Raw genomic sequence first — 15,836 nt, 5'->3', positions numbered from 1 at the left:
TATTTTATCGCACTGTAGCGTATAATGTCAGTATTTTATACATTTTCTCCTTTTTTTCAACATAATAAATAAGGCTTTTAAGACGCAAAGAAAATAAATCAAATTAATCAAACTTTGGAAAAAAATTCTGAAAAATTGAAGATGAGATAGCTCACTCATTAGCAAAACTTAATTAGCAAACATTGTTATCGGTATGCAAGGTTTCGCTTTACATTTATCTTCTGATACGCACATCTATAAACAATAGCCCGTAAAATTTTAATTATACCATAGATTATTCATAATCAGAAACGCAACGTCAAAAAATGTTAACGATAACAAATTGTTTTAACAACAAATATTAGATAAAAGAAATCTCTTTTGGAATTAATTAAAAATATGTTTTTAAAAAATGAGCTATTACTATAGCAATTAAAAGCAAAAGTTTTTACCTTTTTTCTACAAAAAGAAAAATAAATTCTACAGCAGAATTTAATATCATATCATTTTTATGCATCTATTATTAAATAAATTCGTCTGTAATAAATGTTTTAAAATTCTACCGAGAGGTCGATGAATTATTTTATAAATGTCACCAAGAGAAGCGTGTGATGTAATATCTAAATATTGTATTATTTCATGTCATCTCATGAATCTTTTATCACGCTTTTTATGTGCGTAAAACGAAAAAAAATATGCACGTGCAATGTCATGCGCTACGCAGGTTTTTTTATTATTTAAACATTGAAATGTATGTACAGACAATGGTCAACGTTATGCAAACAGAAGAGATCATGCGTTATTACACGAGTGACAAACTCATCGATAGGTAACCGATCTATTCACGAGAAGCGAGATTTATGCGAAACAAGATTGATTGATTGTCATAAACCTCTCCTTGAAACGACACTATATCAAATTTCAATTTGCAAATATTATATTTTAATAATATATACACACACAAGTGCGTATGTTGTTGAGGTTGCATATTACGCGATTTACGAGTAGTAAAGCGCTTCTAATCGCAGCAGATGAGTCGGTAGAGCTAAGTGACAAGGTCGCCCGACGATGCAATTATGTGGCTATTTCGTGCATAGAAAAAAATAAGCATGAATCGGCAGAGAATGCAAGTTTCTAATATGTCGGCAGAGCAATCTATTACATCTAATCGCTGTAATCTTCGCACATAGTCGCAATGACCTTGATCGTTTATTGGACTCAACGTCTGGAAGCTGGACCGGACCGACGTCGCGTCTCGTCCAGCGGCTGCTGATTATAACGAAAGAGATATGGAATGTCTTTGAACTTATATACGTCTCTGAAATCAATAATATTGATGTACAGACAATATATTATTAATCTCAGAAACGTATATATTATTAATGTCGAAGAGAGAGAAGCGTAATATATATTATTTAGAATCGACACTGAATGTTTAAACTTTGATTTACGTGCATAGGAATGCGTTATACAAAAATTGTAGATCCTTTCAAGCTAAAATCGAACAATTTGTATTCAATATGTATTTGGAAGATATTTTTGAAGTCAATTAGATGTATAAAATTTCAATTTGCGTCAGTAAAGTCGTCACTTCTTCTACTTTAAAATGCTTAGAATGTTAATTTCTCAACTAAACTTATTAATGAGGCATAATCACAGGATGTAGAACAATGGATGAAGGTATTAGTACATACATAGTGTTAATTAATAAATATATAAAAACTCGCTTTATATTTGAAAGCGATTTTAATACTTAGCGAAAATTTATAAACCTTAGTATTGCTATATACGCAGCTGTGATAAGTAAAGATTAAAGATATAAAAAAGTTATATTTTACGACATATTTTCCTATTGAAATATAAAATACAACTGATTTGTTCTATATATACACGTGTTTATATACAGTTATTTGATATCACGTAGTTACCGACAGAAACAAGAATACAATTCTCAAAGGAGATCTAAAAATATGTATGATGCAACATCGCAATATTATGCTTAGTTTTCACTATCATTAAATATCTATATTGTAAATATTGAAAATTATAGAATTTACTAGATTTTAGTTATTATTATTTATCATTTTGTTGTCTATATATTTCAAAAGATAAATTTTATAAAGCGATTACACACACACACACACACACACACACACACACACACACACACACACACACACATATATATCTTTTAAAATATTCAAACAACAAAATATAAATAATAATAATTATATAATAATAAATAATAATAATTATGTATATACATAGAATGTTAAAAAATTAGATTGAAATTCTAAAGAGAAATAGAAGATTTCAAAATAAAAAAATTTTTTTATTTTAATATTACGCGGTATAAAATAAAAATGTCGTGATTTTAACAATAAACACAAACATAAGTGAAAAAATAAGCATTATTATATTTTATCTTGAAAATTATATTTTATCTTGAAAATGGAATAAATATACGAAAATAATTCACTCTTTTTAATAAATTTTAATAAATCTTAAAAATAAAAATATAATAATAAGAAATAATAATAAGATAATTAATATTAATAAGATAAAAAATAATTTCACTATTATGACTATTATACTCTAGACTAGATCACTATTATACAGAAATAAGAAATATAAATATTTTATCTTGAAAATGGAATAAATATACGAAAATAATTCACTCTTTTTAATAAATTTTAATAAATCTTAAAAAATTCTTCCATTAACTTCAATACAAAGATGAGATCGAAATACCTGAAGTTATCTCCCTTCAATGTTTGTCAGTCTAATATTTTAACATTCTGTATAAATAACAATAGAAAAAAAATATAAAGATTATATACAGGGTGACCCATTTTAACTTAGGCAGCCAAATAACTCGAAAAATAAGCAAGATAGAGAAAAATGTTTTAGACAAAAGTTGTATGGTTTCGAGGGGGCCATAAGATGGTATCATTGGTTTGACCTTGAAGAGTCATTTGAAGGTCACGTGAAGGTCACTTCAATTTTTTTAAATGGAATACCCTATATATTTTTGTACATTCTTGTAGCTTATTTCGAGAGCTTTCCAAAACACTATAATTAAGTACCTTTCCGTTAAGTACTTTTTGAGTTATGATGCTTGAAATAATTTCTTAATTTTACATAAACCGTAAAATATCTTGTAAAATATTCATTTTTCGATTATCTTACCTTAATACTTTTATGTACAAAATAATGAGAGGAATCAATTGGTGTAAAGAAAACACATAGTTGTTTTTAAGAAAAAATATGGAATTGTTAATTGCAAATTACATATTTTTTCTTCGAAACAACTATGTGTTTTCTTTACACCAATTGATTCCTCTCATTATTTTGTACATAAAACTATTAAGGTAAGGTAATCGAAAAATGAATATTTTACAAGATATTTTACGGTTTATGTAAAATTAAGAAATTATTTCAAGCCTCATAACTCAAAAAGTACTTAACGAAAATGTACTTAATTATAGTGTTTTGGAAAGCTCTCGAGATGAGCTACAAGAATGTACAAAAATATATAGGATGTTCCATTTAAAAAAATTGAAGTGACCTTCACGTGACCTTCAAATGACTCTTCAAGGTCAAACCAATGATACCATCTTATGGCCCCCTCGAAACCATACAACTTTTGTCTAAAACATTTTTCTCTATCTTGCTTATTTTTCGAGTTATTTGGCTGCCTAAGTTAAAATGGGTCACCCTGTATATTAGAGAAAATTACTAATTTTCTAACATGTTGAAATAAATCGAATTAAATCTTAAAGTGTAAGATTACATTTTATGATATATCATATTTATATAATGTATTTTTTATCTTATCAATGTGATTTTCATGCTATTTTAATTACATGTTTATCAGAGAAACGTGAGAATATTTCTGAGAATGATGAATTATTAAATTATTTATAGAGTATAAAAGAGTATGAATATATATAAAAATTAGTATTTTTTTTCAGAACTAGTAATATAGTATACTATATGAATGAAGGAAGCTTTAAAAATTACAGTCTTATAAATATATATTGTTGTACGTTTTTCTTGCACATAATAATATACATAAAAGTGATAAAAAAATGATTCACACATTGTTACAATTAGAAACTAAATGTAATGTGTGTTGAATTAGATATATATTAGATATTTTAATATTATTCCAATAAATGGTGGTCTATATTGTGAATCAGAGAAAAAAGTTTTTTTACCAAGATTTTTTAAGATTTTACACACATAGAAAATTGAATATTGTTTGAATATTTCTGTCAATTTCAGAAAACTCGTAGAGAGAGATAGGATTATTGGTTAGACTTGTGTAAACTTTACAATATTAATAATTTTGAGACTGTGATGTGATTCAATTTATGGACATTCATACATGTTGATCAGACTTGTACAAACTTTATAATATTAATAATTTTGTGATTTAATTTATGGGCATTCATACATATATATGTACATACATACAAATAGACATATTCCCAAAAAATAAGAAAGTTTACAGATATGTACTGTTTTAAAAAGAAAAATACATATTCTCTCTTTTTCTCCAATGCACACTCCAATATGTAATTAATTTCATTACAATAATATCAAATATTATTGTAATCTTTAACGTTCTCCTGTTAGATATTATATGGAAGAGATGTTAATTGAAACTGATAAAACTTTACTACTTTAAAGCATATAAAAACTTGATAAAGAAATGGTTAATAAATTTTTGATTAATAAATGTTTATTTACCAATAATGCAAACTAAATAGTTGGTCAATGATAAATATTAAACTTTATAAATTAGTAAGTTTATAGGTTGTGTAATTTAAATTTATAACATTTTTTTAATTTTATAAATATGCAACTTTTTATAAATGTACCTCATATACACACATATAACACATATAAAAGTATTTACATAAATAATTTCAATGTTTTAGAGGTCGGAATTTTAAACAAACGCATTTAAAATATTATGAAAAATTTGAATGATATAAATTAAATATAAAGACTCACCATATTTTGAGATGTACGATTCACTATTATGTAATGAGACAAATTTACTTTGAAATGGTATAAAATAAAAGTTCATTTAACACCTGAATCCACGTAGCACTAGCTATGCTTGATTAAATCGTCTGCTTCGACGAGAAGAACTGGAAAATAATGGACGTGGTTTATACAAGTCATCGCTTGAATATCGTTGACTGCTCCTATTGCGGCTGCAATTTCAAGGAACAATAACGTTAGATTAACTGTAAGTCTCCTTAAGTAGTATTCAAGAAAATATTTATTTAATATGATACATTTTCAATATGTGCATCTAGAGAACAGAATACAGAGCATATAATTTTATTTTCACAGTAACAAACAAAAAGAGCGAAAGAACAAAATATATATATATATGAAAATTTCGCACTATATAAAAATCTCGAGAACATATAAGACATACCTTTTTTCTTCTTTGATCACATTAGACGGTGTTTTTTCGCTCGTTGCGGACACATCGCTGTCCGGGCTCAGAGGCATGACGAAATTCTCGCCATTCGGGACTCCCTGCGGATTACATAAATTCGAGAATCTCGGTTTTTTATTGAATCTTCTCTTTTTGACGTTGTGCACGGTATCTTCATTGAGCGACAATGTCCGTTTATGATCCTCATTATTATTATCCGAATTATTTACCAGTATGTCGGATAAGGGACTGGATGAACGCTTGCGCAATTTTGGCAATGGTGGTGCAGCCATGGATTTTGGTACCGAGAGAACTACTTTGCCACCTAGACTCTCTATTATGTCTTCTAGAGACGAATTCTCCAACAACTCTAGAGATTCTAAGAAACTGGAGAATCTTTCCGATCTCTTATTGTCAGTCTTGAAGTAATAGCAATCTTCTCCATTATCCTCGCTGATGACGGAGGACGAGGATCTAGTTTCTAGACAATTGCTATGTAAATCTATCGTATCGATTTTTGGTGATGTACACATTTCTACCTGCTTCTCATCCTCCGGTTCTTCGATGTCGTCTCTTATCTCTGTCCGATTGTCAATCTGCGTTTCATTATCATTCTGCACTTCCGTTTCATTATAATTCCGTACTTCCGCATCCTTCTCCATCGATTGTTCTGTACTTCTGTTCTCGTTATTATCCACAGATTCAGATTTTACCGATACTGTGAGTTCTCTCTGCTCATGTGAAATATATGTTTTCTCTATTTGCGAAGAACATTTTTCTGCATCAATATTTGGTGTTTTGTTATTAGTGTCTTTTGCAACATCATGTCCCTCCTTAGATGTTTTTTTATCTTCTACATGTGAATCATCAAACTGCGTAGTTTTCTCGTCAGTTTTTGAATTCTGTGTCGTTTCTTCTAATGATACATTCGATACTATTTCACTTAAGGATTGCTTTATACACAACTCCATATTGGATAACTTGGATGACTTGGATTGTCTATTTAAGAAATCATTTGTACAAGATTCTGTTCCTAGCATTATTATCGATCTTTCGTCTAATGTTAAGTTGGTTTCATGCTTCTCGGGATAAGGTTCCTCGTATTCCTCATCAGGAATCTCTATAATCTGAACACGCTCGTCGTCTGGCATATCTTCGAGATTGTCAACATCTTTTATTGTACTCAACTGACTCGTTTGTTCCGTTTCATATGTAATTTTCTTCTCTCCTTTCTTATCCTCCTTAAGTTTCTCCTTTTCCATCAGCTTCCTGATTTTCATAAGTCTTTTAGCTTCGTGTATATTTTTTGCGAATTTTGGCTTTCTGATTTTCACATCGTCAGAAGTTGATTCGTCCTCTTTAATTACAATCCTCTTAGATAACAATCTCTTTTTTAAAGGTAAATTTGTGTCACACGAATCTGCTTCCTCTTCGTGTTTGTCATACGTTTCATCTGTATTATCAAGTTCCAATTTTACATGATTCTTATCATCTGTCAAATTGATTTTATGAGATAATTTACAGTTTGGTTGTTGCAATGAGTCATTCATTTGCGTTTCTTCAATACTATCTGACGTTTCGCTACCAGAATTGCTAACGTGATTATTTTCCTTCAAACTTGACGTACCCGATTTGGTGCTTGTCATATTAGAATTTGTATTGTTGGATGGTGAGGTCTTGCTATTCGAGCCATTCGAGCCATCTCTGTCAGTGGAACGTCGATCATTAGAACTTTTGCGTAAGCTTGAATGATCATCCTTCGTCTTTGATTTTTTATCCTCTCGACGTTTTTTATCCTTTGACGGACTATCGTTTTTCGAGTCTCTCTTACCATCTGATTTCTCATTGCGATCTGAACTTTTGCCATGTTGCAAATAACTTTTCGCATCCTTTTTACCATTTGTCTTCTCACTGCTCACTTTGCCATCCTTTTTTACATCCACTTTTCCGCCTTTATCTTCTTTCTCACTTTTCGAAACTTTTTTTGGATCAGACTTGTCCGATAGATCTGTCTTGCTACTGTAGTGACTTTTACCTTTATTATCTTTCGACAATCGTTTTTCATCCCGTTTTGCTTTATCTTTTGAGTCTGATCTTTTATCTTTTCCATCTACAATTTTTTCTGACACCTTACTGTTTCTACTTTCGTGATAACTTACAGGGATATTTTTCGACGACGATGACGATGATGAGCTTCTATGCTCTTTTCTGCCTGATTTTTTGTCTTTAAGAGAATCCTTCTTTTCTTTAGTTTCTTTAGTAAGTTTAACAGTTTCTTTGTCTTTATTTAATTTTTCTTTCTCTGTCAATTCCTTCTTCTCTCGAAGCTCTCTGATTTTCTCTTTATAGATATCTTTTAAATCTTTCGCTTCTTTATTGATGTTATCTTTTTTGTCTGCTTCCTTGAGTTTCTCATCTTTAATTTTGTTGGCGTTATCTTTCAAAGTTTCTGAAATATCTTTAGCTTTGTCTGAATTTTCTTTCACCTGATCAATTTTATCTTTAGATTTACTCTTACTATGTTTATCGTACTTTTCACTACTGTGACTACGTGATTTCTTTCTTTCATTACTTCTATCTTTATAATATTTTACATCTTTACTGCTGATCTTTTCTTTCGTGTTTTTTGATTTGGATTCACTATCTTTACTCTTTTCCTTGGAACTTTTATCATATTTATCTTTCACACCACTATCTGTAGCATCACGAGAATTTTCTTTAGAAGATATACTTTTAGTGCTTTTAAAATCTTTCGCATCTTTATAATCTTGTGCATCTTTATTTTTAGCAAAGTCAAAATTGCTTTTGGTCATTTTGTTCTTAGATGAATCAAACTCCCTGATTGCTTTAAAATTATCTTTACTATTTTTAACTTCATATTTGTCCTTTGTTACATCATCTTTCAATGCATCATGTACTGGTGTTAAACCATGGTTGGAAGACCCAAAATCTGTTACTATCGATAATCGAGAATCTGAGGAAACTTTGCTAAGTTGAGAATCTTGATTGCTACAATCAAAGTTATCTCGCGATAATTCGTTCGAAAAATCTGGACTTCTTGATCTGTGACTCGTTAATTCTGATATTCCTGATAAATGTGAGTCGTTGGAAATGTTGGATTCATTCAAATTCATAATATCTATTGGTTCAAATGTTGGACTAACCTCTTCGTCCTCGTCTTCCATTTTGTCATCCGATTTTCCAGATGTGTTTAAATTCAGGTTACTACCAGTTTTATTTAAAGCTTTACAAGATTCGTCCAATGTTTTCTCTTCTGAGGAGATATGTCCATTTTCAGAACTAGTTTTATTTTTATCTCTGTATATCTCCTCATCTTGGAACTTTTGTTCACTGATTTTATCAAATTGTTTTCCCTCAACATCGTTCACATCGCTTGCATCTATCGATTCGAGGGATACATCCTTCAAACTGTTCTTATCAGACTCTGGTGAGACTGGATCCAAATCTTTAGGTAATAAATCTTTAAGACCGCAAGCACCATTTTTCTCTTTCACCTTTGGTCTTTCTATACCCAGAAATTTATATACTACATCTTCTATTTGCGACATAAAAACTGAATAGACTTTGGGATTTACCACCTGATCTACTATCCGTTCTACACCAGCATCGAGATATGGCGCATCGTGTATATGTTTGCGCAAAGTTTCTCGGAGCTGATTCTTGTTCAAGTCTGGTTTCCATACTTGTTTAGTAAGAAAAGAGTTTACGGAACCTTCAACTCTTGTCCTCAGATTTTGATACGCTGGCTGAAATCACATATACCATCGTATATTACACTACACGAATGTTCTTTATTTGAGAATAAAATATTTGTCAATAATTAACATTTATTATTTTACAGATATCATATGTTTCAATATTAAATTACATCTAACCCCTGCATCGAAGAAATTATGCGAATGGGTCAAATTTGTTACAAAGCTCATCGTTACACCAAGCATTGCTTTACCTTTGTATCAACATCAGCGATGCATTCTTTGCGAAACTGATCAAAAATGCCTTGAGATTTAACTTCGCCTACTATATGATCGATCAATCGCGGGTCACCGGCTAGCAAAGTATTGGATAAACCTAATTCCATATCGACTAACGATGATCAAGCAGAATCAGATATTTCGTTCGTCACAAAATAGGAGGAGCAATCATTTTCACTGATTAACGCTGGCAGAATCACCTCATCAGGCAATAGATACAGTACGCATCGCGGCCATGTCTTTTCACGCCTTCTCACATTGCGTGCGCGTGCGCGGCATTATACATTTTGCACTCGCTTGTTTACGACCTCGGCTGCGGTCAAGGAGACGCTGAAGATGCTTTGGAGCGTTTGATTGACCAATCAGGATAAAAGGAGTAAAGATTTTTTTAACCTGATTGGTCGATCAAACGCTTCAAAGCATCTTCAGTGGCCGCATTCAGCGGACTCAACAGTTGGGCAACATTACTAGACTTTCCGATGTAATTCGACGCTGATTGGTCGGACCTGAAAGTAGAAACCAATCATGTTCGACTGCTACTTAGCGGTTGAGTCCGCTGAATGCGGCCAGTGTCTCCTTGACCGCAGCCCTCCTTACATTTGTCGAACGTTCTCATTAGCCAATATTGTAGGAAATTTTTAAAACCCTAGAAATTCCCTCTATACGATAACCAATAGGTGCATCCAGAAGCACAACCGCTCACCGAGCGGCTAAGTAGCAATTGAATGTGATTGGCCGCATTCAGCAGACTCAACAGTTGGGCAACATTACTAGATTTTCCGATGTAATTCGACGCTGATTGGTCGGACCTGAAAGTAGAAACCAATCATGTTCGATTGCTACTTAGCGGTTGATGCCCGATTTCACCAACCGCGTTTAACTTTAATCTTAGTTTAACTCACTCTTTGGTCCATATTCTGAATCCTCTTTTATCGATAAAAGTGCCTCTAAAAGTGGCTTATAGCCAATCAGAAGGCTTATAAGCCACTTTTAGAGGCACTTTTATCGATAAAAGAGGATTCAGAATATGGACCAAAGAGTGAGTTGAACTAAGATTAAAGTTAAACGCGGTTGATGAAATCGGGCATGAGTCCATGGACCTAAGAAGATATGGATGGAGTCTAAAGCGCTCATATGGGCGAGGGGGCTGTGAAATTTGCGGTAAGGGGGGTGTATAGCTCTGTCTCTTTCCAAAGGCAACCTTCGGGTGTTTCCGTCGCATATCCGATAATTCCCGAAAGGTTATATATCCCATATTAGCTAACTTTCGAATAAAAATACATGTATTTTTATTCGAAAGTTAGCTAATATGGGATATATAACCTTTCGGGAATTATCGGATATGCGACGGAAACACCCGAAGGTTGCTTTTGGAAAGAGACAGAGCTATACACCCCCCTTACCGCAAATTTCACACCGCCCCGGCTCTAGACTCCATCCATATCTTCTTAGGTCCATGGAATTCACCAATCACATTCGAGTGCTACTTAGCCGCTCAGTGAGCGGTTGTGCTTCTGGATGCACCCAATCAATACATCTCGTAAACTGTCATGTGCAATGCTGCGTTCGGAAATATCACCCGAGTGTACACGGGTATCATTTTATCCTTGTTTAACATGCGGCGAACAACAAGGATAAAATGATACCCGGGGGCACTCGGGTGATGTTTCCGAACGCAGCTCAAATGTAATACCGCCTTTACGACCTGTGTTTACGACGCGAAAGGATGAGAGCATTCGCTGGTGGTAAATAAAAACGTGTTTTACAAAGCATGCGCGAGTTTTTCATTAAACAGCAAGATATAATATTTAAGGTATATATATTTTTATATTAATAGAGAGATTTGTGTATCTTTATGCGTCTAACTTTTTCGTTGAATTTTTTTGTTAAATCTTTCTAGGTAAGAGAAGGCGAGAGAAACGAATTCAGTCTGAAGTTTGAAATTGTCTTCAATTTCGTTTAGTATACTATACTGGTTGGAATGCGACACGTGTGTAACGTAACGTTATTGAAGAGGTTAATGGGGTATTGTGCGTAGTGACGTAATTTATAAAGAACTTGTTGAAAAAGTTCATCAGAATTGAATCGCAAAACGAGGAAAAGCTGTCTAATCATTTGAAAAGGTGAGTTACTATTGTATCACGTTTAATCACGTTTAATCACATTTAACCGCGCTGTAAGGTTATGCCGATTTTATCTCAGGATCCTCATATTAGATTATTGTTTTCTTAATATTTATCGCTTTTATAGTTTTATATCTTACTATGATATATTTTATATTTTAAATTTACAATTTTAAATATAAAAATTTTATAATATTATGAAAAAAATGAAATTTGGAAGCGAGTTTTCACTTTATAAGAGGATATGGATAGACTAGAGCATTATAGTACATGGGAATTTATAAGTTATTTTCTATTGTCAAAGATAGGACATGTGTTAGTATATTAATAGTATTGTTGACATAAATAAAATATTGATATAAAAAAGTTTTCTTAAGATAGTTTTAACAACTTATATATATATATATATATATATATATATATATATATATATATATTACATATATATACTTATATATACATATAAATATATATAGTTTATATATTTATATAAATATGTGTGTATGTATGTGTACACATGTGTATATATATGAACATAATAACTAATATGAGTGAAAGAGTATAATTCTCTATAATTACTATCATTACTCAGATTATATTTACAAACAAACATATCACTGGAGAATATTATGGATAATTATTTTTAATGGACATTTTAATAAGAAAATATAAGCAAATGTTTTCTCTCTCTGACTTATCATTTTAAATAAATCTTTTTCTTTCATTATTTGAAACTGATTACGTTTGATATTTCCATTAAGAAACTTACACTGTACCATTATGCATATATATGTAATCAGCATATGTATATGTATGTTTTTATATTACACAACAAAAAACTTAGTTTTAGATACACAAATACAATGCATATAAGTATATTCACTACAAAAATATGATTTTGCAAATATCATTTAAAGCATTTTTATAACTTTTGTTCTTAAAAAATGTATATTTTAAAGCTGATGTATTTTATAAAATTTTTGAAAAGTTGAAATGCATGATCATTACAATTATTCTTTAAAACCTCTTCTCATATCTTATAATTTGAAGAATATTTGCATAATAATAAATATGTAGTATTACATGAATTATTTTGTTTAATGTAATTGAACACTTAAAAAAAAGTCTTATTTTAAATGGTTCTAAAACATATTCAAATACAAATCAAAGAATACTTACATATGCTTTCTTGTAAATGTAATTAATAAATAATGATGCATATTATCTAGACTCTCTAACAAAAATATCAAAATACTAATAAGTAAACTTCAAATTATAAGTGATTGGAAATGTAAAATTTTTTTGATGAATTAAGTTTTATTTAGATAGATTTGCATAAAATATGATTTGGATATAATATGAAAAAAAGTATATATATATATATATATATATATATATATATATATATATTTAAAAATTTTATAATTTTGTATTCCAAAACATATATAATACTATATATATTTATGGATATTTAAGTTATGGATACTTAATAAGTATTAATATTATATTTTTGGAATGCAAAATTATAAACTTTTTTTTATAGAAATTCTAAAATTATAGAATTTGTACTAAGTACTTTGCAAAATCCATATCAAAATCTCCAAAAAATTTTTAATATTCGAAGAAATGATCATTTTCGTATAGAACGATTTATCAGTGAAAATAGTGGCGACCTGATACTCTGAGACCGAAGTTCTGTGTCGCGAGTCGTAAATTAATCCTATTGAAAGCCATTAGACGTTTTATTACGGTCCGTATTGTACGTCAATTTGCAAATGTGCATTAAAATCGTCGTAGCTCGACTGGGTGTCGAGGAAAGCAACCGTATCTGTGATTCGTGCGAATTTATTAAATCGTAAATATATTAAATAAATGTTAATATATACTATATGTAAGAATATTAATGTCTACATATATATATACGTATATAAAGAAATAAAAGTCAAAAAATTTGTAACTGTATTTTTGTGTTTGCGTGTTCTCGCGATAATAAACGGCATTGTCGATAAGAGTAATAAGAGCATATTTCTGGCACTGTTCAAATGTTCGTGTTCTCCGATTGGTTGTGTCCGAGTAACGCAATTCTATCTCAATTAAATTACATAAAACGTATCCGCTAAATACATACATCAAACTTAAATATATCAAGCGTGTTATCGTCATTGTTCGTCCTTTATTTTTTAATATATGGATTTTTCACTTCTTATCTAAACTCAAAATGAATATATATATATATTATTTTGTTTATTGGCAACACAAAAAAATATTAAATTTATTAATTGAATTTAATGCAAACGTGCACGCGCATAGTCCGTCTTCTTGGTCAATCACATTGCATTTTAAACCGCGAATGTGCAACTAGATGCAGTCGTTGTCCGACATTCATGAGAGCTCGTTGTCTCACCGATCTTTGTCGAAATAAATGTATCGCGACGCGTACTTTGAACATCGTTCATTGTCGTTCGCGTTAAAAATTAATTGGATAAGTGACGACCTAGCTGATTAGCCACTTGTATGTCGGGATTCGGATCATTCGAAGGTTTCTTGTTGAAAGACTGGTTTAAAATTTATATATATATATATATATATATATATATATATATATATATATACATATATATATATATATATATATATATATATACTTGCTAAGCAAAAATTATGCTTATCAAGATTTCCATAATCTTGTATGAAAGTCGTTCATTTCTTTATGCACTTCACTTTCAAAGAAAAGGCTACATAATTACTTTTCGTAATTTAGACATTTTCATTAAAATTTGGCTTCTAATGATCGATTTGACGACCGTCAAAGTTTCTCAATGAATTTCTCGCTTTTAATGCGTTTTTTATTTTTACCAACCTGATGGTTTTTGCATATGGATGGATTGCATCGCGTGAAAGTGCATGACATTAATACAATTTTAATTTTGATTGAAGTTTGAAATTAATCGCGTATGTGAAAGTCGTGGGTTTTCTGGGGTCTTTGGAAACAACGAAAGTGATGAATAGAGAAAGTGTTACGGATCGAAGCATATCTCTTCATTCCAGAATTGTTGTCAACCAACTAAATTAATATATCGAGATAAAAAATGCGGCAAATACACGCATAGATAATGACTGAAATTATGAATGCGAGAGCGTAGAGCGTAAAGCGAGAATAATTCAATTTTAATTTTATAAATTTTTCAACAAATCACAAAGTAAATTTTATTTATAGCGATTGATATGCGATGTTCAAGCGAGTAGAATTAAAAAATCTCTGTTTAGAATGTGTAACATGCTAATTAAAATTATTTATTATACATGCTAGTTAAAATTGCGCAGTACATTCTATTACTATTTTGCAATTTTCAAGGGCGTCTGTATAGATACTGAGACCGCATTAGCAAAGTGCTGAAGAGTGACTCTTCATTTTTTTTATCACATAATGACAGTTCTTATTGCTCGGTGACAGTAATCAATTCTGAACTGTTTCTTCGTGAAAAAAACAAGAAAAAGATATAGAATACATTTCGTTTGTATGGAATTGCATCATCGCGATTTTCGATAAAAATGATAAAGCAGAAAATAATAAAATAACAGAAAATAATGATTTTTTATATCACGTATTTATCCGTCAAAATTTCTTGTCTCTTTTATCGTGCATTATCATATGAATTTATTAGTATAATATTAGCAATGGAATTAGTATAATATTAGCACATTCGGTAAACCTTAAAACTAGTTAGAAATTAATTAAAACATTCGTTTGAAGGGATGAATAAATAGAATATATATTTCCATTGGCTGCACAATTTTCGAAAAAATATACTTTATTTCAAAGTAATTTATTTCTGTAAATTAGTAATATGTGTATTATAATATGACGTTATTTGATATGAGTTTACTCTCTAAAAGTGAATCAGTGAAAAATATCACTAATTTAAACAGTAAAATAAGATTTCACTGAGAATCAATGAGTATTTTACTGATCTTCAGTGGAAACGCTTACTTTTTTGTTATTTTATCTTATATCTCACTGATTATGGTCAGTTAAAATAAAATTCACTGTAAAACCAGTAAATTTTACTGTAAAACCTACAGTAATCGCTAGTTCGTTTACCGCTACGATCGCTATCTCTCTCGTATTTAATTTTAGTCATACTCTCTAAAAGTGAATCAGTGAAAATATCACTAATTTAAACAGTAAACTAAGATTTCACTGAGAATCAGTGAGTATTTTACTGATTTTCAGTGGAAATGCTTATTTTTTTGTTGTTTTATCTTATATCTCACTGA

At 30.4% G+C, this 15,836-nt stretch overlaps 2 protein-coding genes across 2 annotated transcripts in view; one reads left to right on the top strand and one right to left on the bottom strand.

Annotated features, from left to right (window-relative positions):
- Nucleotides 1–4,147: 4,147 nt before the first annotated feature.
- LOC145968322 (uncharacterized) lies at nucleotides 4,148–9,738 on the bottom strand. The gene is made up of 3 exons (XM_083093704.1): nucleotides 9,411–9,738; nucleotides 5,438–9,207; nucleotides 4,148–5,207 (listed from the first exon to the last, which is right to left on the bottom strand). The coding sequence occupies exons 1-3, from the start codon at nucleotides 9,540–9,542 to the stop codon at nucleotides 5,105–5,107; spliced, it is 4,005 nt and encodes a 1,334-aa protein (XP_082949830.1). The 5' UTR covers nucleotides 9,543–9,738; the 3' UTR covers nucleotides 4,148–5,104.
- A 1,395-nt stretch (nucleotides 9,739–11,133) lies between these two features.
- The window catches only part of Mino (glycerol-3-phosphate acyltransferase mino), a 25,816-nt gene continuing 21,113 nt past the window's right edge, over nucleotides 11,134–15,836 (top strand). Inside the window, exons 1-2 of the mRNA XM_083093565.1 lie at nucleotides 11,134–11,248; nucleotides 11,336–11,558. The gene's annotated coding sequence lies outside the window, so the exon portion shown is untranslated. The remainder of the gene's footprint in view (nucleotides 11,249–11,335; nucleotides 11,559–15,836) is intronic.

This window comes from Camponotus vicinus, unplaced genomic scaffold (genome assembly GCF_025532165.1).
Source record: "Camponotus vicinus isolate PSW18456_S1 unplaced genomic scaffold, iyCamVici1.0 SCAF_1, whole genome shotgun sequence".
NCBI classification, from domain to species: Eukaryota; Metazoa; Arthropoda; class Insecta; order Hymenoptera; family Formicidae; genus Camponotus; species Camponotus vicinus.
This window is presented reverse-complemented; position numbering and strand designations above follow the sequence as displayed.

What these genes read in the sequence shown, in the direction of transcription:
- LOC145968322 (XM_083093704.1), bottom strand. Translation starts at nt 9,542, where the DNA reads ATGGAATTAGGTTTATCCAATACTTTGCTAGCCGGTGACCCGCGATTG. An exon ending in TCGCTGATGTTGATACAAAG is followed by an intron (nt 9,208 to 9,410) that starts GTAAAGCAATGC and finishes ATGTGATTTCAG; the next exon opens with CCAGCGTATCAAAATCTGAG. An exon ending in GTGATCAAAGAAGAAAAAAG is followed by an intron (nt 5,208 to 5,437) that starts GTATGTCTTATA and finishes TTGAAATTGCAG; the next exon opens with CCGCAATAGGAGCAGTCAAC.